Source organism: Scyliorhinus canicula, chromosome 7 (genome assembly GCF_902713615.1).
Source record: "Scyliorhinus canicula chromosome 7, sScyCan1.1, whole genome shotgun sequence".
Classification (NCBI taxonomy): Eukaryota; Metazoa; Chordata; class Chondrichthyes; order Carcharhiniformes; family Scyliorhinidae; genus Scyliorhinus; species Scyliorhinus canicula.
The window spans coordinates 187,773,895-187,800,557 of NC_052152.1; the positions used below are offsets into that span (position 1 = coordinate 187,773,895).

Consider the following 26,663-nt stretch of genomic DNA (forward strand, 5'->3'; position numbering starts at 1 on the left):
AGGTCATGGGGTTGATCGAGGAGAGAGCAGTCACCGGCAGCAAGGTTGGCTTGCGCCGCAGAGGTCAGGATCCACTGCCCCTTCACCCAGATGACCTGTCTCAAGTGAGTCATTCACGTCAGACAAAATTATCCTTCCCTCTCACTGACCACATGCCCATTGTTTCACAGGATCTCCATCTGATGGGGCTAGGACATCCGAGGTACCCAGCACCCCCCTGGGGTTGCCCCCCTGACTACCCAAGAGAACACCTTGGAGGAGAGCTCCAAGGAGACCATCATCGAGGCGTCACAGCTGTCATCCCCACCTCCCACCAGTGCAGACAAACACCTGGGTGAGCAACATTAGTGGACAGGCTTCTGAGGCACAAACTGCCGGGCACCACACAGTTGTAGGATCACCAGAGCCGTGTCCCCACCACCCAAGAGACCATCTCGGAGGAGAACTCTGAGGGGAACAGTGACGATGCGTCGCAGTCGTTAGGCCACACTTGGAACCTTAGTTAGGCCACACTTGGAGTATAGTGTTCAATTCTGGTCGCCACACTACCAGAAGGATGTGGAGGATTTAGAGAGGGTGCAGAAGAGATTTACCAGGATGTTGCCTGGTATGGAGGACATTAGCTATGAGGATCGGTTGAATAAACTTGGTTTGTTCTCCCTGGAACGACGGAGGTTGCGGGACGACCTGATAGAGGTCTACAAAATTATGAGGGGCATAGATAGAGTGGATAGTCAGAGGCTTTTCCCCAGGGTAGAGGGGTCAATTACTAGGGGGCATAGGTTTAAGGTGCGAGGGGCAAGGTTTAGAGTAGATGTACGAGGCAAGTTTTTTTACACAGAGGGTAGTGGGTGCCTGGAATTCGCTGCCGGAGGAGGTGCTGGAAGCAGGGACGATATTGACATTTAAGGGGCATCTTGACAAATATATGAATAGGATGGGAATAGAGGGATACAGACTCAGGAAGTGTAGAAGATTGTAGTTTAATCAGGCAGCATGGTCGGCACGGGCATGGAGGGCCGAAGGGCCTGTTCCTGTGCTGTACTTTTCTTTGTTCTTTGTTTTTTTGTTTAGCTCTCACCCACACCTTCCACCAGCGCACAGACACACACCTCGGTGGGCAATATTAGTGGCTAGGCATCTGGAGCACAATCTGGTGAACACCACTTAATTGCTGATGCACATCAGGAGGTGGCAGGAACATCCAAGGGAGGCAGCAGTCAGGGGGCTGCTGGATCCCAGGACTCAGCCGAGTCCCAGTCAGCTGCTGTGTCTCTGGACAAGGTTATCGCAAAGCTAGGGACAATCGGGATTACTTTTTAAAAATAAGTTTAGAATACCCAATTCATTTTTTTCAATTAAGGGGCAATTTGCGTGGCCAATCCGCCTACCCTGCACACCTTTTGGGTTGTGGGGGCGAAACCCACGCAAACACGGGGAGAATGTGCAAACTCCACACGGTCAGTGAACCAGAGCTGGAATCGAACCTGGGACCTCGGCCCCGTGAGACTGCAGTGCTAACCACTGCGCCACTGTGCTGCCCTGACAATGGGGATTTCAAATGTTCACCACATGCAGACCTATGGCAGAAACTCACAATACTATGTAAACGTCACCCTCGCATCGAGGGATAGTTGACCACCCATGGTGCTTGTCAGAGGAAAGCATGTGAACAATTCACAGCTGGTCTTAGGTTACAAACTGTTTCTCAATTTGCCTTCTTGAGAAGTGCATGAGGACACGTGTGAAAGGCAAGAGGGTGAAAGAAACCCTTCCTGGGATCAGAATCAGCCTCGTTGCCCCAGTGTCAGTAAGTCTGACACAAGGATGGTGCAAGTACCGGCACAGCGGAGGGTGAGATTGTACACGGGTTCTACTGCAGGAAAATCGGATGAGGACTTTGATTGGGTGGGCTGCCTGTGGTCAATGTCAAGGAGAATGGTGAAGTCCAGCCCAATTTTCCAACTCTATTACATTTCCAGGAAGGTATCATGACAGTTGCCAAGATATTGGACATTGATCTGCATGAAACGATGACTACAATTGCTCACCAGCTGGAGGCAGAGGGAGTAGAATCGATTTCTGGTTTGAAACAGCATCGACTCGGCATGATAACTGTGCGTTCCACTTCCACTAGAGGGCATTCTTGTTTATAATTTTACCAGTTTTAAGAATGTAGCCAAGGAAACGTCTCAGAAACCATCAAGACGTTTTGAGGCAAAGGGGGAAACTGAGTTGGGGAGAATAACACACTGGCTGTGTTCGGATTTATATAACATACAAGGCAAAATTCAAACAGGCTGTATCAAGGAAGTGGGCATGGTGGCATAGCGGTTAGTGCTGCTGCCTCACAGCGCCAGGGACCCAGGTTCAATTCCGGCCTTGGGTGACTGTCTGTGTAGAGTCTGCACTTTCTCCCCGTGTCTGTGTGGGTTTCTTCCAGGTGCTCCGGTTTCCTCCCACAGTCCAAAGATCTGCAGGTTAGGTGGATTGGCCCTGCTAACTTGTCCCTTAGCATCCAGGGGATGTGCAGGTTAGATGATGGGGCGGAGGAGTGGGCCTGGGTTGGGTGCTCTTTCAGAGGTCGGTGCAGACTTGATGGGCCAATTGGCCTCCTTCTGCACTGTAAGAATTCTATGGTTTGAAACAGCTCAGCTTTTTCCCATGCCGACATGATTTTCTTGCCCAATTGCTTTTGGATGGGAAAGGAAAACAAACAATGAGAGTGATATCATCTACCAAGTCACTTTTCCGACTCGAGAACAGCATTGCCTGAAGCCCAAGAGATGGTCATGTGACGTGCATAGCCCGCTGAGAAGGTAACAAAGGACAAAAAAAAGTGAAGAGAAATTTATACCCTCAGTAAAATAGAAAAAATAATCTAATCGGAGATGGTGCATGATACATTAGAAGGTTTCTTATTAAACCGGAACCTATCCAAAATAACTGGCTCATCTGCTGGGGTAAAATACCAGGTCCATAGTTTGAATTCATAATTATAATTTCAGACATGAAAGGCCATTTGCTCAAACTTAATTCATCCATACTGAAAGATCCTGAATACAGGCCATTGGAGAATCCAAATATTTCTTAAATTATTGCAAGTGTCTTGACCTCATAATCTACAATGAGATCTAGTTCACATGTTGATCAGTTTTTATATAGAAGTATTTTTTGACAACTGTCCATCAAGAGCCCCAGTCCCACTGTCCTGCCCTGGCATCAATTAACTCGCCGTGGAACAGGTATTGAAATGTGACAAAAGCTACTCTTTATAGATCTCAACTTCGTGCTATCTTAACCCATGTGAGGAGTGCAGGCAACCAATGGACACTGGTGAATCACTGGGTCCGGGTTGGAATGGAGTTATTGGAGCAGATGGCAGGGGCTTCATGCACCATTTAATCATGCTCTTTTTTCCCTGGGAGTTCTTTATGCTAGCAAGTGGAAATCGTGAAATGCCTTTTGTTTTTCTCACTGCAAAGAACACAAAATTGGCTTCAGAAAAAAGCGATTGCAACATGTTTTGGCAGGGAACCCAATTGAAGCAGCTCATTATGGCAGTGCAGCAGAGGTTTTGCTTCTTTCGGGGCAGTGGCTATGGAGGACCTCAATTTCTGGATCTGATCATTGTCTGGACATGAGGGGAGTATCTGATTCAGGATCTGGCTGAGATGTGAAGCTCCGAGGAAAGAGTAGCCGGACATTATCTTGGCTCAACGAGCAGAATGGTCTCTAGGAAGCACCTCGGGAACTGAACCACAGCACGGCGTCAAAGCCTTGAGGAGCAGTGATGCAAGAGAAAATGGATGCAAAAAAATAGGAATACAAGAGAAAGCAACAGGGGGGGGAAAAACTCTGGGCGAAATTCTCCGCCCCCCCACGACGGGTGGGAGAATAGCGGGAGGGCCTTCCCGACATTTTTTCCGCCCTCCCGCTATTTTCCCCCCCCCCCGCCGAAGTCCCGACCCGAATCGCTGCCGCCGTTTTTTTATGGCCGGCAGCGATTCTCAGCTGTTAGATGGGCCGAAGTCCCAGCCCTTTACGCCGTTTTTACGAACGGCAAACACACCTGGTCTTGCCGTTCGTAAAAACGGCGTGACTAACTCGCTATTAATAACCATGGCACTGATTGGCACGGCCGTACCACGGCCGTGCCAAGGGTGCCATGGGCCCGCGATCGGTGGGCACCGATCGCGGGCAGCGGGCCCGATGCCCGCGCACTACTTGTCCTTCCGCCGCCCCGCAGTATCCATTCGCGGGGCGGCTGAGGGGCAACCCGGCCCGCGCATGCGCGGGTTTAGCGCAAAAACGCGATGACGTCACCCGCGCATGCGCGGGTTGGAGTCTTCCAAACTGCGCATGCACGGCTGACGTCATATGACGCGTCAGCCGGCGCTAACTCCGGCAAGCGGGCTTAACGATTTTCGTTAAGCCCGTCTTGCCGGAGCCTACGGCGTCGGGCTGCTAGCCCCGACCGGGGACCAGAATCGGTCCCCGGTCGGGAAGAGGCGCGCTGCCGTAAAACCCGCCCGGGTTTGACGCCAGCTTTACGATTTCTCCCGTTTTGGGAGAATCGCGCCCTCTATTTTTCAGTAGCATGTTGATCAAAATGTTGCCTTGCTGTGGTATGTGAGGGTCCAAATGTTTGAAAGCAGTCAGAAAAATGTCATCTGTAGGGATTGGTAAAACAGTCTCAGAATTGAAACAAAGTCCACGCGTGCGCAAAGACAAAATCAAATTCTCAAAGGGGTTCTGGATTATAAGCCACACCTTAAATGCATTGACCTTGGGAAAAAAATCAGAACAGAAACTGCAACTCACTTAGTGTTGATCTCAGTATAGACCTTCAGGAAAAAACCTCCGAGTAAGTAACCAGCTGCCGGACCAATAATCGCTGCCGTGTAGAAAATACCTTGAAACAAAAGCAAAAAGCACATTACTCAGTTCTTACAGATGCACACTATATTGCTCAACTGAAAGCCTCTCATTTATTTTCCAAGTCTGTTTCTATCTCAAGTCATTGCCTAATAAAGGTTCCCAAAGGGATTCCTTCTCCTAAACGAACACAATCTCCATATTCTTTTCCTTCACTCCCATTAGATCATTGGAATGCAACCATGTCTGCATTCTTCTGTCACAAATATGACAACAAATATGAATGATACATTGACCCCAAATGCCACTATTCTCCAAATCTGTTCACAAAACTTGCATTCGCACCACATTTCCTCTGTCACGATTGCTAGCTGTGAAGGATACGATCCAATTCTATTTGGCCTGTTTTCTGGACAACAGATTCATACCACATAGCCTTTGGGGGTCACGTTAAAAAAAAATATCTACGTTGCCTTTAAATGACATATATCTGAAGTTGCTAAAATAAACAATGCTGAGAACAGCCCATTCCAAACCTCCAGGCCTATAAAACCCAAACAACCAAGTCAACAGCATCATATGCGGCTGGATTAGCACAGTGGGCTAAACAGCTGGCTTGTAATGCAGAACAATGCCAGCAGCGCGGGTTCAATTCCTGTACCGGCCTCCCCAAACCGGCGCCGGAATGTGGCGACTTGGGGGCTCATTCAAGCCTACTTGTGACAATAAGCGATTATTATTATTATCATATCGCCTTGGTTTTGAAGTATCGATCGATGGGGCCTATGTCACTTGTAGACCATGGGTTAAAATTTGGTACCCAAAAATCAATGTCATTTTGGGTGCACTAACAGGCATTATTTTGTCTCAACACCTCAATGCTAAGGCCTTTTGTCAATTAATCAACTTCAAAATCATATGGACGATATCCAGTTGTTCATTCTACAGAAACATACATCCTGACAACAGCGAGAGTTTACATTTATATCGCGTCTTCAATGTAATTAAACATCCCAAGGTGCTTCACAGGAGTGGTGTGAAGCAAACTTTGACACTGACCAACATACGGGATGTTAGGGCAAATGACCTAAGGTTTAAGGAGCATCTTAAAGGAGAAAGGGGAAGCAGACAGGCTAAGTAAGGGAATTTCAGAGCTTTGGCAGGAGGTCACTGAATGAATGGCCACTAATGATGGAGCCTGGGAATGCTCATTTGGCCAGAAGTTATTGAGCTGAGATATCTCAGAGGATCGTGGGGCTGCAGGAGATTATAGAGATAGAGAGGGATGGGGTCCTGGAGGGATTTGAAAACAAGAATAAAAAATGTAAATTCAAGTCATTGCCTGACCAGCAGCCAACAATGGTCAGCAAGTACAGGAGTGTTGGATGAATGGGACTTGCGGCGAGCAAGGAGATTGATAGCAGATTTCTTGAATCACCTCAAGTTTATTAAAACAAAAGCAACAGGAGGAGGAGTTTGTTATATGATCCCCTGAGCCTGCTCTGTCGTTCAATAATTTCATGGCTGATCTTATCTTGGTCTCAACTGTGTTTTCCAGCATGTTCCCCATAACCCTTGGCTCACATATAGTTCAAGAATCCATCTATCTCAGCCTTGAATATATTCAATGATCCAGCCTCCACAGCTCTCTGCAGAAGAGAATTTCAAAGATTCAAGAACCTCAGAGAAAAAAAAATCCTCCTCTTCTTGGTCTTAACTGGTCACCACTTCTGCTGAAAATTTGCCCCCTAGTTCTAGATTCCCTTTGAGGATAAACATCTCCTCAGAACTTACTCTGTCAAGGCTCGTCAAATTCTCATGTGTTTCAATTGTATCACCTCTCATGCTTATAAATTCCAATGATTATAGGCTCAACCTGCTTCACCTTTCCTCATATCATCCCAGGAATCAACCCTGTAAATCTTCTCTGAACTGCCTCAAATGCAACTATCTCCTTGCTGGGATAAGGAGGTTTCCATCCATGTTAATATATTACCCCAACACAATGAGCTCTATCCTATCCGGCTGCATCGCAGCCTTGTTATGGCAACTGCTCAGTCCAAGATCGCAAGAAACTGTGGTGAACTCAGCCCAATGCATCACACAAGCTTGCCACCCCCACATTGATTCTGTATACACCTCTCGCTGCCTCAGGAAGGCAGACAGCATTATCAGAGACCCCTGCCACCCAGGAATTGCCTTCTTCCAGACCCTTCCATCAGGCAGAAGGTACAGAGGTCTGAAGACTCGCTCATCCAGACATAGGAACAGCTTTTTCCTCACAGCTACAAGACTCCTCAACGATTCCCCTTCGGACTGATCTGTTCCCTGGAAGAACACTATTCAGCACGGGCAGCACGGTAGCATTGTGGATAGCACAATCGCTTCACAGCTCCAGGGTCCCAGGTTCGATTCCAACTTGGGTCACTGTCTGTGCGGAGTCTGCACATTCTCCCCCGTGTGTGCGTGGGTTTCCTCCGGGTGCTCCGGTTTCCTCCCACAGACCAAAGATGTGCAAGTTAGGTGGATTGGACATGATAAATTGCCCTTAGTGTCCAAAATTGCCCTTAGTGTTGGGTGGGGTTACTGGGTTATGGGGCATGGGGTGGGTGTGTTAACCTTGGGTATGGTGCTCTTTCCAGGAGCCGGTGCAGACTCGATGGGCCGAATGGACTCCTTCTGTACTGTAAATTCTATGATCTATGCTGCTCTTGCTCATGTATTTGCTTTGTTTGGCCCCTTGTTCCGCACTGTAACCAATCACTGTTTTGTCAATGTCCCCTGTTGATTATTCTTGTGTCTACTATGTACGTACTGTGTACGTTCCTCGGCTTCAGAAAAATACTTTTCACTGTCCTTCGGTACATGTGACAATAAATCAAATCAAATCAAATCTTAACTTGTAGAAACTTATGGAAAGAAATCTAAATACCCAACATCTCCTGGCTCCCTTTATCCACATTGCTGGTTACATCTATTAAATTTGTCAGACATGATTTTCCTTCCATAAAATCATGTGAAATCTGCTTGATTGTTTTATGATTTTCCAAATGTCCTGCTGCTACTTCCTCAGTGGAGGATACAAAATGGGAGACTGGCCAGGAATATGTTGGAGGAGTCAAGTCCAGAAGTAAGAAAGGCGATGATAATTTTAGCCCAAAATAAGAAACAAGATGGAGTTTCCTGATCTTTCTGGAGTTAGTAATCTCGAAGGGTGCATGCAAAGTGCGAGTATAGCTTTGTTGTGATGCAGTTTGACTTCACTCCACAGGCTGTAGTGCATATAATCTGTGATCCCAGAACAATGCAGAATGTGGCTTTTCAGAGAAATAAGTTCCACTCCACTTTGCTCTGGAATCACACTCAATTCCGACTCCAAAGTTAAAAGTGATTTTTGCTCTACATGAACCCAAAAAGTGTGGAGGGAAGCTCAGGACAAGTGAGATATAGGTTCCCCAAGATACTGGAGAGGGACTTGTGGCCAATTATTGAATACAATATTGGCTATACTTTGAAGATCTTACTTACCAGTTTCTTACTGCAAATCATTTTCTGTTACTAGGTAGAGACTTTTCTGGCATAATTGCTTGCCTGATATATGTAGGTAAATTACTGTGCTTACTGAGTGTGGTGTTCTTTGTATTGCTTATTTCAGGATGGTTGGCAGAGCTTTAACTTAAACAAAACTATGATTTTATTTACTTTGCTCAACTGGGATTCGACATGTAGGGCGGTATTCTCCCCCCCCCCCACGCCGGGGCGCCGCGCAAATCGCGCCATGCGCCCCGACCCCCACACGCGATTCTCCCACCATCCCGAAACCAACGCCGGGGGAATCGCGTCGGGCCGCTCGGAGATTCGGCGCAAACGGTGAGCGCCGATTCTCCGGCCCGGATGGGCTGAGCAGCCGGCGAAGAAATGACAGTCCCGCCGGTGCCATTCTAACCTGCTGCCAGGCCGGCGGGACCTGGGGCATTCAGGGGCCGGGAGCGACCTGTGGGAGGGGGGAAGGGGTCCCAACCCCGGGGTGGCCCTCCGTAGTGGCCTGGTATGCAATCGGGACCAACCAATCGGCGGGCCGGCCTCTCTGTTGATGGGCCTCCTTTCTTCCACCGGCGAGCCCGTATCTATCCACCATGTTTGTGCGGGTCAGGGGCACCACGGTGGCGCAGTGGTTAGCACTGCAGCCTATGGTGCTGAGGACCCGGGTTCGAATCCCGGCCCTGGGTCACTGTCCGTGAGGAGTTTGCACATTCTCCCCGTGTCTGCGTGGGTTTCATCCCCACAACCCAAAGATGTGCAGGATAGGTAGATTGGCCATTCTAAATTGCCCCTTAATTGGAAAAAATAATTGGGTACTCTAAATTTATATTAAAAAATTTAATGTTTGTGTGGGTCGGCTTGGGGGAGGACGGCAACCGCGCATGTGCTAGTTGGCGCCGGCCCAACTGTGCAAGCGTGGGACCCAAGGTGCCGCGTCTTTTACACGGCGTCGGGTCTCTGACGCCGAGGCCCCACCCCCATAAATCGCGCACCACCCCTGCTAGCCCCACAGAGGGGGGAGGATAGGGGTCTGGGAACAGGTGCCGACACCGGAGTAAAACACTCCGGTTTTTACTCCGTTGGGAGAATCCCGCCCGTAGTCCTTACGATTACACAACTGATCAATAACATCTAACTACACTCAACTATTGCTAATCTCACTACTGGTATAAACTATAATCTAACCTTACTCACACTATCTGCTCTTATGACCTTCACTAGCTAACTCCTGCATACACTTCTCCCCTAAGGTCAAGCAAAACTGGAACCAGAGGAGACTATCTCAGACTAAAGGGACGATCCTTTAAAACAGAGATGAGGGGGATTTTTTCAGCCAGAGGGTGGTGAATCTGTGGAACACTTTGCTGCAGAAGGCTGTGGAGACCAAATCACTGAGTGTCTTTAAGACAGAGATAGATAGGTTCTTGATTAATAAGGGGACCAGAAGCTAAGGGGAGAAGGCAGGAGAATAGGAATGACAAAAATATCAGCCTTGATTGAATGGTGGAGCAGACTCGATGGGCCGAGTGGCCTACTTCCGCTCCTATGTCTTATGGTCTTATCACTGCCTTATATAGTTGTAACTGTAGCTCCCTCTCGTGGCTACTCTCAGCACTACATTAACCCTTGAAATGCTGACAGTTAGGATAATACCATATTGAGTAGACAGTTACTTACTCTGATGAGAATTGAAGAAAACCAGGAGAATACAGCATCCCATCATTGCTGATTTGAGCTGAAATTCACAGCAAACAAGCAGAACGAAGTGTACCTTTCAAACAGGAAATCTCTTTCTGTAATCGTTAAAGACTACTCTGAAAACATGCAGCTAGTATGTGATGTCAAACATACCATCAGCGATGCATTGATTAATTACCTGGGGGTCCCGTCATGACTCGTCTATTGTGCCCCAATCCTCACTGAATAGGTTTGAAACACACGGATCTATGAGGATGGAGGGTGGGAGGCCACTGGTTACATTCTTAAGCGGTGGCTGATGACTCGCATTCCGAATCCAAACAGTCCTGCTAAGGAAAAGTATAAGGTGCGTGGGTCTTCCAGGAGCTCACTTCAGAAGAATTCGTATAATTAAAGTGCACAACTACTTAAATCATATGGAAGTGTGCCGCACAGCCCTCGAAAAGTCTGACAAACACAATTACCGTCTTTTGTCGGATAATGTTCAAGTTCTCCAAAGCATGGGAATTCTAATTTCACCGTGTTAATTCATTTTGTTTATTTTTCTTGTCATAGCAGAGACAATGCCTGATCATATTGAGGAACTTTCCTGTTCATTGTCCATTCTGTTTTTTAAATAAATTTAGAGTACCCAATTCACTTTTTCCAATTAAGGGGCAATTTAGCATGGCCAATCCACCTAGCTTGCATATTCTTGGGTTGTTGGGGGGGGGGTCGAAACCCACGTAAACATGGGGAGAATGTGCAAACTCCACACGGACAGTGACCCAGAGCCGGGATCGAACCTGGGACCTCGGCGCCGTGAGGCAGCAGGGCTAACCCACTGCACCACCGTGCTGCCCCTGTTCATTGTTCATTCTTTGAACTCTCTTTTTTCATTATTAACAGAAAGCCTGAGGGGGGGGGGGGGGGTGACTTTATTCAATGGCCTTCTATCACTAAGACTATCGGAATGAGAGTGTCTTGCCCGTACAGAATGAAAGGATCTTAGTGAAATGAATGTAACTTTCCACAATCCAGTTTCCAATAGGTATTCGCACAACACAAAATAAATTTGGTGACGATGCCTGACAGTTGTACTGAAAGTTAGAATGGGGAAGGTGCTCAGCAATCTAGAGTTAACAGTAGAAATTATCCTAATCACTTTCGCCATCATGTGACCCCTTCTGCATAAGTCTTTAGAGTAATTGATAAACACCACAATATTTTCACTGTTAGAAATGCAAAGAGAGTAAAGAATGTCATGTGTCTTTAAAGATCACTGTTGCACTTGACGCATCTCATGGAGCTCAATTTCTTATTTTTCTTAAGTAGGACGGTGGAGCAAAGCTTTAGAAGTGCTTTGTTCAACCACAGGAGCTGGCAGAGAGGCTGAGCACATTGATCTCTCTCAAACCGAGTTCTTGGAATACTCTCAGTTGTGGCACAGAAATGATTTTGTTGTCAGCATCAGTGAGAAGCATAGTGACGAGGGAACCAAAAGTTTCCAATTTCAAACAATCATAATTGCTCATAATCAGGTACAGGGCTCAATCTAGCCCTGCAGCTCAATACAAATTGTGGAATAGTGCCAAGCCAATTTGGATGGTTTTCCGAAATCTGCAGAGTTTGTCAAACTCAGCCGTCTGATCAGCGAGCAAGGACAGCCAATTTAAGTGGCCATTCATGCATGGGATTCTATGCCGTGAGAGATAGATATGTTTGCTGCAGAACCTCGCCACACCCTGGTGGGCGTTCCTACTGGAAACAACTACTTTGGTTTTCCTAGTCTGTTCATTTTTGTGTCTGAAACCTCAATAGAACAGAGAGAATAGTTGTGGTTTCTCTTGAATTCCCCTATTTCGTGATCAGGTCAATGGGTCATTAGTTTCTGACTGCGATCCATCCAAATTCATCCACCTCAATCCGTTTAGAAACAGTTTCAATTCCATAAGAGTAAAAAAAGAACAAAAATTTAAAAAATCACAGCTCGTAACAAAGGTTTCAGGTTTTGCCTGAGGTATTGTTTTTTTCTAACCCTCCCCGAGAATATAACCAGACCATGATGATAACTGCTCAGCTCAACACCAAAGTTTAACACAAATTAACCTGCGAGGAGGGAGATAGCTTTAATAACCAGCATTGAATAAGGGAGCACAAATTGTATTAATATCCAAACATAAATTCCGTGCAAATGTGTTTCTTCCTCAACATCAGCTGATTATTTCCACGGTGTCCTTCGCAGAACACATCCAGTTCAATGTTGTAGAAGTGCTGGAATGATTTCGGGAAGGGGATCTTCGAAAAGCATTTCTGCTTCATTTTTGGTGATATTCCTTCCTCCAGTGGCCACTAAAGCTTTGCTGGGATTGGGGCAGATATCTTGGTCTGGATTCTCTGCCAGCGGGATTCTCCATTTTGCCGGCACCCGGGGGTTTCCCGATAGCGTGGGGCTGTCCCACAATGGGAAACCCATTGACCGGCCGGCATAACGGAGAATCCCGTCGGCGGGTTGGGGCAGAAAGTGGTGTGGCGGGGCGGATAATCCCGCCCAAGGTCTGTAAAATGTGGTACAGAATAATATGGGGTGGGGGGGAGGGTGAGTAGGGAGAGGTGGTTAAGGGTGGGCAGCTCAGACCCTCCCCCTCACCCCCAGGAATGAAAATCGGAATGGAGCCGACATACTCCACGTGGGGCTAAATGAGGGCAAAGTGGGAATTCAGCTGCGGGGCTTTCACTGGGAAAGAGATTCCACCCTCTGGAGATGTCGGCGAACTGGATTGGCTGGCAGCTCCATCCGCCCAGGCAATGCCAACATGTGAGCATTCAACGGCTGGCACTGCAAGAGAAGAAGGAAGAAGGCCCATGGATTCCCAGAGCAGATACGTCCGGGGTCTTGAGCGGGGAGTGTTGGAGCCTGCCACCGGGGGTCCAGGGGTGGGGTTTAAGGCGGGTCGGAAGGAATTGGAGGGGGGTGGGAGACTGATGTTCCCCCCAAACCCATTTCCTATTCATTGAAGAACTTTTTTAAAGCAATTAGGCTCCCTGCTCCCATCTGACTGCCCAGACCATCTATTTTGGGGCTTGAGCAGCACATCATTAGGGTCAACTAACTTGATGATAAGACAAATTGACCATTAATTACCTATTTAAACCTGGTGAGTGGGCTGCCAATTTTTCTCCCCTCCCACCCCCTTGCCGTATTATTGGGGTGATCGGGAAGGTGGTGGGTTGGACAGGTCTTATTTTATGTGAGCCCCACCTCTGCTCCAAAACACACCCGACGGGGGCATGTGAAATGTAGCCCATGTACTCACAGTAATGCTATGGAACAGTTGTTCAGCCAAGTAAATCACATTTCCCTTTTTGTTAAAAATCAGGCTTCGATGTAGTTATATATAGTACTTCGACTCTCTTATTTTAAAAAAGTTTGGTATCACACAAGTCCAAAAACGTGAAATGAATACCTGCAGCGGATCAGGGATTATGGGGAGAAGGCAGGAGAATGGGAATGAGAAACATATCAGCCATGATTGAATGGCGGTGCAGACTCGATGGGCCTAATGATCTAATTCTGCTCCTACGTCTTATTATTTAATTTGCCTTACTTATGGTGGGATATAGTTGCAGGAGAGGCAGTTCAGAGAAGGTTCACGAAGATTGATTCCTTGGACGAAGAAGGTTGCAATATCCCTGTTTTGGTGACATTTCATTTTTTTTTCTTGCTCATTCCCAATTAACCTCAGGAAGATGATAGTGAGCTTTCTTCTTGAACCATTGAAGGAACTCCCACTGTGTTGTTGTGGAGCAAGTTCCAAGATTTTCTCTCTGCAAAGATGACAGTATAGTGACATCATTTCAAGTCAGGGTGGTCTAAGACTTAAGAAGCGAACTTGCAAATGTTGCTGCATGTTCTGTTGTTCAGTTCCTGAGTGCAACGACAACAAAACTCAAGAAGCTCAACACCATCCAAGAAAAAGTAGCCTTCTTGACTGGCATTTTTGAACATTTAGACCTTCCACCACAAGCAAAAGGAGACGGGTTTCTCCGTCCCGCCTACTGGTCAATGGGGTTTCCCATTGTGTGGCAGCCCCTTGCGGTCGGGAAACCCCCGGGCTGTCGGCAAATGGAGAATCCTGATGGCGGAGAATTCAGCCCATGGTCTCTGCAGTATGTACGATCTGCAAGATGTTCTGCTGCGATTCACCAAGGCTTCTACAATAGCATCTCCCAAATTAGCTTCCTCTACTATGTAGAAGGGTAAGGGCAGTTGGCACAACAGAACATGCAGCGCCCTATTTGCAAGTTCCCTTCCAAGTTTTAGAATACACGGAATGCCAAGAGGAGGTGGTTAGACTTTCTCTGCCTGGAGAGGATTACAGCCTGACACAAATGTTAAATGACACTAATCCATCAAAGCCTGAATGTTGTCAAGGTCTTGCTGCACGTAGTCAAACACTACTTCATTACTTGAGGAGTTGCCAGTGAAACTGAATCTAGTAAACAAACTACTTACATTATTCTTGTTCTATTTGTCTACTCCTTATTTGATATTACAAGCAAGTGTTATCCTACATTCTAGGCAGTGAATCCTTAGAGGCTGTCAATGGTGCTAGCTTTCAGCTGACACATTGGGTGGAATTTAGAGGGGCTCGTTCGCTGCGGACTCAAATTCAGAGACGGCTGCTAAATCTCACGAGAGGGCCATAACGGGATGTGTGCCGGCAAGGTCGCGGTCTTAGATCTGCCTTCCCCTCCTCCCCCCCCCTCCCCCACCTCGCTGGTGACATGATCAGGTCCACGCCCCCTGACTCCCATCAATTTTAATAACTTCAAATCTACTTAAATGGCTTTACTGCGTAGCGTCCGCCCATGATGGATTCCCATGCTGCCCTCCCGCACCCGCCACCCAGCTGCACGCTGTCACACCGGCGCAAAACGCTGCTGGTTTCAAAAGCGAAAACCAGTCACGATGACCACGCCAGGGGTGCGGAGGTGCCTGTCGGCCCCGGGGGTTGAGGGTCAAAGCCAGGCATTGTCCCCTTGCACCCTGGAAGAAGTGGCCATTGCCAAGTGGGCTCTGACAAAGGGGTAACGCTCCTCTATTGTGGGGGAGCTGCTCCCCTGATGTGTGGTGGGGGTAAAGAGGGGGGAGAGTGGCCCTTGACAGTCCAGTGGTCGGGCGAGGGGGGGGGCAGCGGGTACGCCCTGAAGCTTCTGGAAGGGATCCTCAGTGACCGTGGCAGAGGCTGGGGGAACGTCTATTTAAACGCAAATCGGGATGCCCTCTAAAGATACCCTTGCTGGCTGTATCAGGCTCCGCCCTGCGACGGCACAAACCACACCTCCAGATTTTCGGTGCGCCAAGTGCCAGAAAATCTGGCCCGAAAACTCAGCTGTGTTTCTGGAGAGAATCAGCCTGGTTTTCAGTCAGACCCTGGAACTTTGCCATCTTTTCAAAAAATTCCATCCATTGTAAAGCCAACCAGAATGATGAAGCCAGTTAGAATGAATTACAGGTGGGATTACTAGACAATGCTGGTGCAGGCAGAAGTGATTCCTCTAACATTATGACAGACCACAAAAATAACACTGATGTTTTCAGTTCAGGATCCTGAACAATAGCATTTTTGTCCACTCAAAAGTTCGGACTCTTCACATTTGTCAGAACAAGCAAGACCATAAGATGTGGGAGCATTCGGCCCATCGAGTCTGCTCCGCCGTTCAATGAGATCATGACTGATCTCAATAACTTGCAACCAATGCAAAAATCAAACTTTGGAACTTGCCCTGTAAATATAAGGGAAAGGAACTCGGGGGCATTTAACAAACAGCAGCACAATTGAGTGATTCAGATAATAGCAAATTTTGGAAGTTCAAAATCATGTTGCAAACTCCCAGGCCTAGAATTTAATGCGTATTGATGCCCCTCAGCACAAGCAATGGGACACAATTCAAATACACTGCCGTAAGAGACTGTGGAATATTTTGAGTTATGCATGCAAGTACAATACACTTAATCTCCTTGGCTATCAATTGTCTGCCCGAATGGATCTCCACTTTAATAATAATTCTGCTTTAGTTGGGTCAGCAACACAGACTAATATCTGCATTCTGGATTGGATTAGATTGGATTTGTTTATTGTCACGTGTACTGAGGTACACTGAAAAGAATTGTTCTGCGTGCAGCTCAGACAGATCATTCCGTACATGAAAAGAAAATACGTAATGGGCAAACACAAAATACACAGTGTAAACACATAGACACAGGCATTGGGGTGGAAATGGTTGACAGCTTCAAGTTCCTAGGCACATCTGAGTGCTGCCTCTAAGTTATGGATACTGATAAGTGAGTTTCCTGTGACTGTGTTGCTCAGGCACTCTCTTCGACATCGAACCATATATTCAGGTAGTCGATGGCATGTCATTTTGAGGTGTTTTAACACCATCCAAAGAGCAGTCCTCGTGAAACATGCACTGTAATGTTTATTTCTTTGAATACATTCTTCTGGCATCTGTATAATCCCTGTTGAAAACTGAAAAGCAATGTGTGCTCATTTGAAAGGCATTTCAGTGTGAATAAGATGGTGATACCCTTGGGCTGGAGAATGAGTATGTCCATGGTGCCGATGAAAGCATCCAGCATTGAAGCTGTTAAAAGAATCATTCAGTAGAAACCATCTCACAGAAATGCAGGGTATTGTGACCCTTAAGATGTTCTGGTTGAATTAACCTGTTTAAAGTCAGAAAAAAAGTTACATTTGATTCGTTCTGATTAAGGTTTAAACATGCTGTGCCAGATGGATGTAGATTAATAATTAAGTGAGTTGAGGCCCAAACCTTCGGAGCTTAAGAAGCAATATAGTGTGGATTCTGCACTTTTAGGCCTGATCTTTTCATGTTGTTTTTCCCGGATTTACCACTATTTTATGCTTGTTTATATTCCAAAAGAGATTTCCAGAGAATTTGAGTGCAACTTGACATGAGCAAGAATGGCCAGAGGAATTTCTAGGTTTAACGTCAGGGTCGCGATTTAGCTGCTGTGCTATCCACGGGCGCAAGTCATGTCATAGTCACAAGAGGCCAAAAAGCAAGGGGCGGGATTCTCCGTCGGCCGACGCCGGAAATGGGAGACACGATTGGGCGGAGAATTCGGCGTCAGCTGAGAAACGAGGTTGGTGCCGGGTGCCCGCTGGAATGCCATGCTCTGGGGCATCGACAGCAGCACGTACAGTAAACGGCATTGGCATATCGTTAACGGGACCGTCCCGGTATTCTCCGGGGCTCCAGCAATGCTCCGCCTCCACCAGGAGGGATTACCGATGGCGAGGTTGACTTGTGCTTTTAAATATCGGGAAAGAGGCATCGTGGCCGCTGAGGGAGAGAGCGGGGGTAGGTCATGTTTCCAGTGGCGTGACCGTGGGCTGCCGGTCCTGTTGCTGGCGTGGTTGGCCGAGGGGCATCTGCTTGGGTATCGAGCTCTGACGTGCATGATATGCACCTCGTGGTCACATACCAGCTGCACGTTCATGGAGTGGTACCCCTGTCGGTTTGAGAAAAATGGTATATTTAACAGACACTTCTTATCTGTAATAACCCTCACCAGGCCCACGGAGATGCCCTAATCACTCTCCCAGTGAGACCCGGGGACTATAAGCTCCCTCGCTCATGAGCAGAAGACCAACTAGCTGGGGATCGTTAGCAGACTATGTAAAAGCCGGCCCACACAGGGTGCGGCATTCTGGTAGTCCTGACGGGACATTATTGTGCGTATGCCGCCATAGCACCGGTCTTCTATGTCTACAATAAACTCACATTTATTCACCTACATGGGCCTCCTGGGTTTTCATACTATCCTTCATACTTCAAAGTGTATTCCAGTTTAGACTAAGTATACAAAAAAAGACAGATTATTTGGAATAAAGGTTTTAGAATCCTGAACCTATCATGAGGTGATTCCAAAGAGATGGGATCAAAGATTTCAATACAGTAACAATTACCTCACTCGGTATTTATGTAAGAAAGGTTTGTGTTAAAGGGCCACACATTACCAGCATTGAGTGACATCAAATTGCTGAAGGCTTATTTTTTTGGTACAGTGAACAATGTAATGTTAATTAACTTAACTTAAATGTTGTCATCCATTTAGTGCTTACCACAGGAAAAAAATATGTTTTTGTTGAGAAACAGGAACGTTTTTCCATCCTCGTTTGGATGGAGTAAGGATTTGGGGTATACAAACAGGGACGCTGGGGCTGAAGCAGAGCAAGCATAGATTTGCAAAGAAGTATTAGTTTTTGTTGGCTATAAGTCACCAACAGAGCTGACAGGTTGTTGAATATGGAAAAAAGAACACAGATGGCTAAAAGCTAATTGTATCCAGTAATTACTGATGACAGGTGCCCAACCCATTGATTATTAAAGTCAACTCGAGGTCTGAGTGGAGCAGATTCTCACCTATTTAGCAGTAAACTGCCTCCATTGAGACACTCATTTGAAAAGCATTTCAGTGTGAATAGGACGGTGATATCCTTGGGTTGGAAAATGAGTATGCGCACGGTGCTGATGAAAGCATCCAGCATGAATTGTTAAAAGGGCAGCATGGTAGTATAGTGATTAGCACTGTGGCTTCACAGTGCCAAGGTCCCAGGTTCGATTCCCCGCTGGGTCACCATCTGTGCAGAGTCTGCACGTTCTCCCCGTGTCTGCGTGGATTTCCTTTGTGCGCTCCGGTTTCCTCCCACAATCCAAAGACGTGCACGTTAGGTAGATTGGACATGCTAAACTGCCCTTAAGTGTCCAAAAAGGTTAGGAAGGGTTATTGAGTTACGGGGACAGGGTGGAAGTGAGGGCTTAAAGTGGGTCGGTGCAGACTCGATGGGCCGAATGGCCTCCTTCTGCACTGTATGTTCTATGTAATCATTAGGTAGAAACCGTGTCATACGGAATCACAGGGTAAATTCAATTTAGTTGGTAACAACTATGATACAAATGACTCTGACACATATGTCGAGCAATGCCTAGGTGAGCCAATGTCACTTTCCAGTTGACTGTGAGAGATTTTCATTCCCCATTGCGTCAATCCCACTTTCACATGTACAGACTACAGTTTGCAGTGGTATGATATAATCGCAAGAGCTTTCAAGACTGTACTAGTCTTCACACAAAAGTAAGCATTCTTCGTGCTCCAGGATTCATCAATCTATTTCAGCTGGGCTCTCCAATCAGAGAAAAAATGCTTTAAGGGGGATGGTGGGGGTACAAGGAACCATTGTTCTGACTGAGGAATGTGCAATATAGCAAATCTGCACAATGGTCTGTACAAATTAATGACCTTTGTATGCAGGCAAACAAGCAGAATTACTTAATTTAGAACATTTCCAGCTCCATAAAATCAAATCTCAAGAACAAGGTTTGTCTCATTTTAAAGGCATAATTACATGTTTCCAAATTGGGAGATCTGATGGGGAATGTGTGTTTTTAAAAAAAACTTGGATATCTTCTCAAACATGTGCAAAATATCTGAAAGACTGGATCATTCTCACCAAGTCACTGTCAAAGATAGAGTTCTCAAACCATACTTTGCTGGTCTCAGCGCAGTTCATTGTATCCCACAAGTAAGTAAGAAAGTTGGGACTAGATGTTTCTGACCTCTGTTCACATCTTAGTTTATAGCATCGGCAAGAATTCCCTCAGGCTCTTCCTGCTCTCCCAATGAACAGAACGAGACAGAATCGCTGTTTCCTCCGCACTTCTGCCAAAGTTATTGCCACAGAGAGGAAGAGCCCCAAGGAAGTTCCCTACACATTCATGTTTCCCAAAGATGTATGAGTGGTTATCTGAAGAAACTGGGTCATGTTTCCTTGCCTTAAGAATGCACACGCATGCAAAATTACCAGTCTAATTGCTTTTGTGACGATCACGCCAGTGATTCACAAAGGCATTAGCAAGTGCAGCATAAGCAAAACTACCCATCATTGTTTCCACCTCAACTCACCAATGTAAACAGGAGCATAGTTTGACTTGACGTTTTCATCCAGATAGGTTACCCCCAGGGTGTAGAGTGGAGTCGCTCCAATGCCGTGCAGGAACTGTCCCAGCATGAACAAAAAACGGTAGTTGGATGAACTCGATGAACCTTCACTACATCGGGTAGACTGATTAGAGTGGCACAGGCCAATATGCTCAGAGACGTTCACCACATAATCACCAGAGATAAAGTGAGGCAAGGCAAACACGACCGATCCCAAAGCCATGATTAGAACCCCCCAGCCCAGCCAACGCGGCTTGTGACCACTGCCGCCAAAGTAACTGACAAAAACCAGGCAGACGCATGCTGCGATGTCGTAGGAGCTGGCAATCATTCCACTGTGGTAACTGCGCAGATCAAATCTCCGTTCGATTGAGGTAATCACGGTGTTTATAAATCCATTTACGATCATTCCTTGGAGAAAGGACGCACTGCAGAGGAAGACAAGCACTCCTTTTGGTTGGTTAAAAACCTGTAAAAACTTGGGCTTCAGCAGACCCCAGCCACACATATTTTCAGTTTTACTTGGGGTTTGTTTGTACTGGTTATCATATATCTTTGTCCCATTGCACTGTATTTTATTGTTGGTTTCTGAAGAAGTTAGAGTGTCTGAGTCATTAATATTTGGGCTGGGTTCGCTTAAGTTCAGCAACTCCTGTCTGGAGCTGAATGAAGCATCTCCTGTTAAATGGCTCGACATTTCCAATCAACTCGGAAGGTTACCACTGTTCAAAGATCCTCCCACAATGTGCGATTCTTGTAGAAGATGAGGAGACGGAAAATTATCCTTTTCAGAGTTCCACTCAACAGTTCATTGTGGTGGCCGATGACACATCCTCAGGATCTTCTTATGTGAATCGTACGTTCTTCATTATGCAAAAGAAAAATAATAATTTCCATCAGTTACATGGGCTATTAATAGGACTATCTCAAGCCCTGATATTGTTCACTACGACAGAAGAACTAACCTTTGACTGATTTGCACCACTCCACTCATTGATGTACCGGATTCAAATTTATTTGCTTAATATAGTTTGTGGTACCAAAATCATCAAATGCAGGATTTGCTATTGCTTTTCCTGCACCAACAATAGCGCTTTACCCCCAGAGGGTCTTGTGGCCCATTGCTGGACCAGAAGCTCCGGGTTCGAGTCCAATTGCAGTTCGACTTGTTGGCCATAGAAAGAGAGTTCAACACGGTTCAACCGGCTGATAAGGAGCTCGGAAATCCTTCCCTCACTATTCCCCAAGGGATAAAAAAAATATATGGGTGTGAAGATGGGCTAACAACAGCTATTTTCCCTTTTAATAAAACTCTGAATTATGCCCTAACTTTTAATCAAACATATTTATCTGTAATATATTACATATCCGTATAATATGTTTTACTCTTAATAGAAAAGAATGAAAAATTGTGACGAGTGCGCTGATTGTATTGCTGGACCATAAATCTAGAGACTTGAACTAATCAGAGTCCTACAGTGCAGAAGGAAGCCATTTGGCTCATCATGTCTGCACCGATCCTCTGAAAGAACACGCTACCTAGGCCCACTCCCCCACCCCATCCCCGTAACCCCATTACCCCACCTAAACTTTGGATACTAAGGGGCAATTTATCTTGGCCAATCCACCTAACCTGCACAACTTTGAACTGTGGGAAAAACCGGAGCATCTGGAGGGAACTCACGCACTCACGGGGAGAATGTGAAAACTCCACACAGATAGTGACTGTGTCAAGGTCAGAATTGAACCCTGGCGCCATGATATAGCAGTGCGAACCACCGTGCCGCCCCCTTTCCGCTTAAAAGGCAACCACATTTCTGGCGTTACTTTTCGGCCAGACCAGGTAAGGACAGTAACTTTCACCCTCCTAAAAGAAATTAGTGAACCAGATGGGTTTTTCCAACAACCAACAATGGTTTCATGGTCATCATTAGACTTATCATAAATTCAAATTCCACCACCTGACATGGTGGAATTCATACCCGGGACCCCATTACCTTGGGTCTTGCCATTCCAGTGACACTACCACAATGCCTTCTCCCCAGAGAATGGGGGTTTAATTGCCATCATGGCACTCCGAGAATTGGAATTCTGTGTGTAATTTTCTTTCAAACAAATTAAAATAGCACGAGTAAAAATGACCAGGGAATAGTTGGATTGACTAAAAACTGATTTGCTAATGTCTCTGTTGCCTGACTTGACCTGATCGAATCCCGACTTGGGTCACTGTCTGTGCGGAGTCTGCACGTTCGTCCCGTGTGTGCGTGGTTTTCCTCCGGGTGCTTCGGTTTCCTCCCACAGTCCAAAGATGTGCAGGTTAGGTGGATTGGCCATGATAAATTGCCCTTAGGGTCCAAATTGCCCTTAGTGTTAGGTGGGGTTACTGGGTTATGGGGATAGGGTGGAGATATGGACTTGGGTAGGGTGCTCTTTCCAAGAGCCGGTGCAGACTCGATGGGCCGAATGGCCTCCTTCTGCACTGTAAAATCTATGAAATCTATGAAATCTTATCAATGTGGTTGATCGGTCGGACCTCCGAAGCAACCTCAGTGAGTCATTCATTCAAGAAGGCCCAACACCATCATCTCAGGCAAACGAGGAATGTGCAATAAATGCCAAAGAACATCGGCCTAAGAGTGACTAGAAATATAAAAAAGGTGGAGGCAGCACAGCTGTAGATACACTTCTGTTGCATTTAGAAATTGAGGTGACAGGCTAAGATCCATTGTTAGGGTGATAAACAACAACAAAACAACAGCTCAGATTGATATAGTACCTTTAACATTGTAAAGAATCCAATAAGAGAGGTGCACAAACTCAGTCCTGGGGGTACACTTTCAACTTAATCAACCAAGTGGGAATCTGGTTGGGCCCTTTATAGAAACTGCTTGATTTCTGTCCAGGCAGTTAAAATAAAATCTACCACATGCATTTCATGGAATCAATTTCATGTAAATATTTGTTATTTTGATCCATTCAATTTCTCGATTCAACCCATGTAGTGAAGAGTTATTGGAAAAAGTTAGTTTGACAGGACAGAACCTAAGTATGAAGGTCACAATTTGTACTCTGGACCGGTTTCTCAATAAGAAGTTAAGAGCAGTGTAATGTCACCATCAAATAAGGAAACGGTGAAGTTTAGTGTTAGTTGAAACAAAGGAGATGACAGAATATGGAAAACAGATGGTGCTGATCATACTAATGGCCTGAGTTCTGAGCACCCACTCCCCCCCCCCCCCTTCCCAGTGTAGAGGTGGGCAGCCATTGGGCAGCGACAGGTTCTTTTGGTCCTGCCAATGTCTCCAGGGTTTTGCGTGCGCTGCACCCACCACCACCGAGAAACGTGCCCTTGGTGTTCGCCGTTGGCGGGATGAGAATTTCTCGCTGGCCGAAAGGGCCTGAAAATCTCAGCCTTCATGATTTACAGCCACAGACAACGTCAAAAACTGCACACGTGAATAAGGACTTAGGAATTTAGGATTTGGAGGTATGCATGATTGTGCAAGCGCCAATGCACCCAGTGTACTGTCAAAGATGCACTGTGTTATTGTTAACTGCTTGCTTTATCAGAAGTCACAAGCTATTAAAAACATTAATAAGTTTTACCAAGAGAATTGGCTTATTTCTATGACTAACAGTCCCTCTATACCTCACCCTAGAATAGATTAAGCGAAAAATCGCAGAGTACACAGCACACCTCGGCAATAATAACAAAACCCCAATGAATGCTGCAAACATATCGCGCCAAAGCTCAACATTTCAATCGTGGGCATTGAATCTGACAATGGTATTCTGTTGGTAATAGTTTCGCTAATCACTTATTCATAACAGGACCGCTGTGTGAAAGGATTGAATGTCAAAATTGTAGGATTCAAATTACAAACACACCCCACGCAATACACTTCAAACTGAAATTCATGCGAGGAACTACTGCAGCCATCCTGTGCAACAGGAGCCAATTTGAAATCTGCCCAAAGAAAGCAAAATGCAACCAAAGAGGAACAAATCTTAATACGCCAATGCTAAAGCTCTGTCAAAGCCTTGAAGTCAACAAGAGTTGGAGACAAGATTAGATATTTGTGGTTTAGGCAAGAATAAGCTTGGGTTTCAAAAGACCTTTTGATAAACGTGTACACTCGAAAATCCGATCCACAATGTGGGAAAGGAAAGTGTAAGTTGTACATAGAACTGGAGTCTGGAAATAGGAAACATAGTTCTTAGAAATTTTAAATAATATTAGCATTTTCTTCAAAACAACATACAGGAGGATCTAAAACAAAAATGCACCTGAAGCTTCTGTTGACATCAAAATTATTCGACTCACTTAAAAAGTCTACAGAGATGACCTTTAGTATTGACTTGGCCAGAAGTTATAAAATAATATTAATACCGTTGGTCAAATATAAAAAATGTACTTACCAAAGTAATTTGAGTGTCTTTAGGGTCAGTTGAGAAAGTCCTGCATCTAACTGGAGCAGCAAAGAACAAGGATTTAATAACAGGACTGATCGATGAGTGTTGAAAATCTTTCCTTCAAAACAAGCACAGTCTTTCTGCTGTGCAAGTTACAAAGGCAATTAAAAGATTGATAAGAGACTTGTCAAAACAAGTCAAACAGTCCGTGAGATTGTTCATCTTTACTTACTTTCAAAGAGTGTTCAATAAACTAAGGTAGTTGCACTCTTAACTGTGCTGCAGTCCACACTGGTGGAGCACAGTAGGTGGAGCTTTATTCTGCACATTGTCCTTGCTACGTTCGACATGGGAGTGCTTGATACTAAATTTGGGAGGGTGCCCAAATTGCAAATGCGTTCACCATTTATCATTCGGTAATTCCTCACCTTGACAACCACAAAATAAAAACAGCACCTCAGCTTTGTGAATAACCAGGACCACACAGCAATGAGAATAATGTAGATTTTATTAATTGCACAGTCTGGGTTAGGATCTTCCACCTATCCACAGACAATGGACAGAGACTGTCTTGTATACTGGCAACTAATGATCATATCATAGGCAGGGTTTTACTGCTTGTGTTGAGTTCTGGACTTCAGGAGGAAGTGCGTTTTACCGACACACACACACACATGTGGACAGTGCGAATTTGCCCTGCATTTTCGCTTCAACTACCAATATTTGGGTGAAGAACTGCATTTCAATTGAATATTTTAGCTCCAGTATCAGATGAGGAACAGGCCAGTAACACATCCAGTTTGAAATGCTCACAGGATGTACGACCATTAGAAGACACTGCATTACTACATTCTTGCGCAGCCTCCACCAGCATTGACACACGTCAATGGGCTCTGCTGGATGTGTAGGATTGGGGACACCATCTGCTGAGCATTTCAGAGACACACAGAAATAAGTAGCTGAGTCAATGACAGTTGTGGTTACCCTTCTTGGGAGGCCCAGCAATGCCCATCTCTATGTAGATGGTGAGCCTCGGGTGTCATCAGCAAAGCGGCAGAGGCTCCAACGGATGCATCAAATGTGTGATGATCTAGGGCAGCACAGTGGAACAGTGGTTAGCACTGCTGCCTCACGGCGCCGAGGTCCCAGGTTCGATCCAAACTCTGGGTCACTGTCCGTGTGGAGTTTGCATATTCTCCCCGTGTCTGTGTGGGTTTCGCCCCCACAACCCAAATATGTGCAAGGTAGGTGGATTGGCCACGCTAAATTGTCCCCGAATTGGAAAAAATTAATTGAGTACTCTAAATTTAAAAAGAAAAAAAAAATGTGTGACGATCTGTCAATGTTTCCCGAGGCAGTGAAGTCCTATGTGCAAACGATGCACAAAGTCTACATTTGACATGAGTGGCTTCATTTCTCTGGCAGGTGAATGCATGGTATCCCCTATTGAGAGGGAGGCAACCCTACTGGAGAGATACATGGAACACAGCACCGACTGCATGCAGGGATTGTGAGAATACATCCAATATATGGCCTCATCCATTGAAGACAATGGAGGTGGAGGAGATGGATCTGTCACATATCTCCCCAATTGGCAGGAGCTTAACTACTCCAGACAACCACTGGAGTTAATGTGAGGCCTCAAAGGGCAGAGGAGGGAAAGGGTCCAAGCAATAGGGCTTTTACACAGGCCAAGACCATCTACTGCACCCAGGCGAGGAGGCAGAAGTCTGCCTCTACGTCAGCTTGAGGTACAGGGGGAGCACATTGTAGAAGTTGCGTAGGTTTCTGCATAGATGCATGGATTGGCATTGGGGATTCATTGGGTGACATTAATTTGTTGCTGCAAACTTGTGTCATGTTTAATGAGAGAAAATGTTGTTGAACTGTGAACTGAAATGATTTGTACACTCATTTCAATATAATAATTGACATTAGCTGAATCCAATGAATGGATGCTCTGTAAAGGTGAGGCTTTCTAGAGCACCTGCCTTGATGAGGGACTTTCCACAGAGTGGTCAAGGGCACACATAGATGATGTGGGTCTTCGAACAGAGGTGAATAATCCACACTGCCGGGAAGGCAACGCCTGGCTCATCATGCAGATGATCATGATGCA

The 26,663-nt window shown here is 45.9% G+C and overlaps 1 protein-coding gene across 10 annotated transcripts in view; it reads right to left on the reverse strand.

Moving 5' to 3' along the window:
- The window catches only part of slco4a1 (solute carrier organic anion transporter family, member 4A1), a 210,971-nt gene that overhangs the window by 41,727 nt on the left and 142,581 nt on the right, over positions 1-26,663 (reverse strand). For 8 of the 10 annotated variants that reach the window (XM_038803500.1, XM_038803505.1, XM_038803504.1 and 5 more), the window contains 3 exons: positions 24,551-24,600; positions 20,096-20,994; positions 4,825-4,915 (listed from right to left, as the gene is read on the reverse strand). In XM_038803500.1, the coding sequence (XP_038659428.1) occupies positions 4,825-4,915; positions 20,096-20,828 (824 nt within the window). In that variant the 5' untranslated portion in view covers positions 20,829-20,994; positions 24,551-24,600. Of the gene's footprint in view, positions 1-4,824; positions 4,916-20,095; positions 20,995-24,550; positions 24,601-24,776; positions 24,834-26,663 lie in introns of those variants that run through there. The other 2 variants (XM_038803508.1, XM_038803507.1) reach the window with 2 other exon arrangements.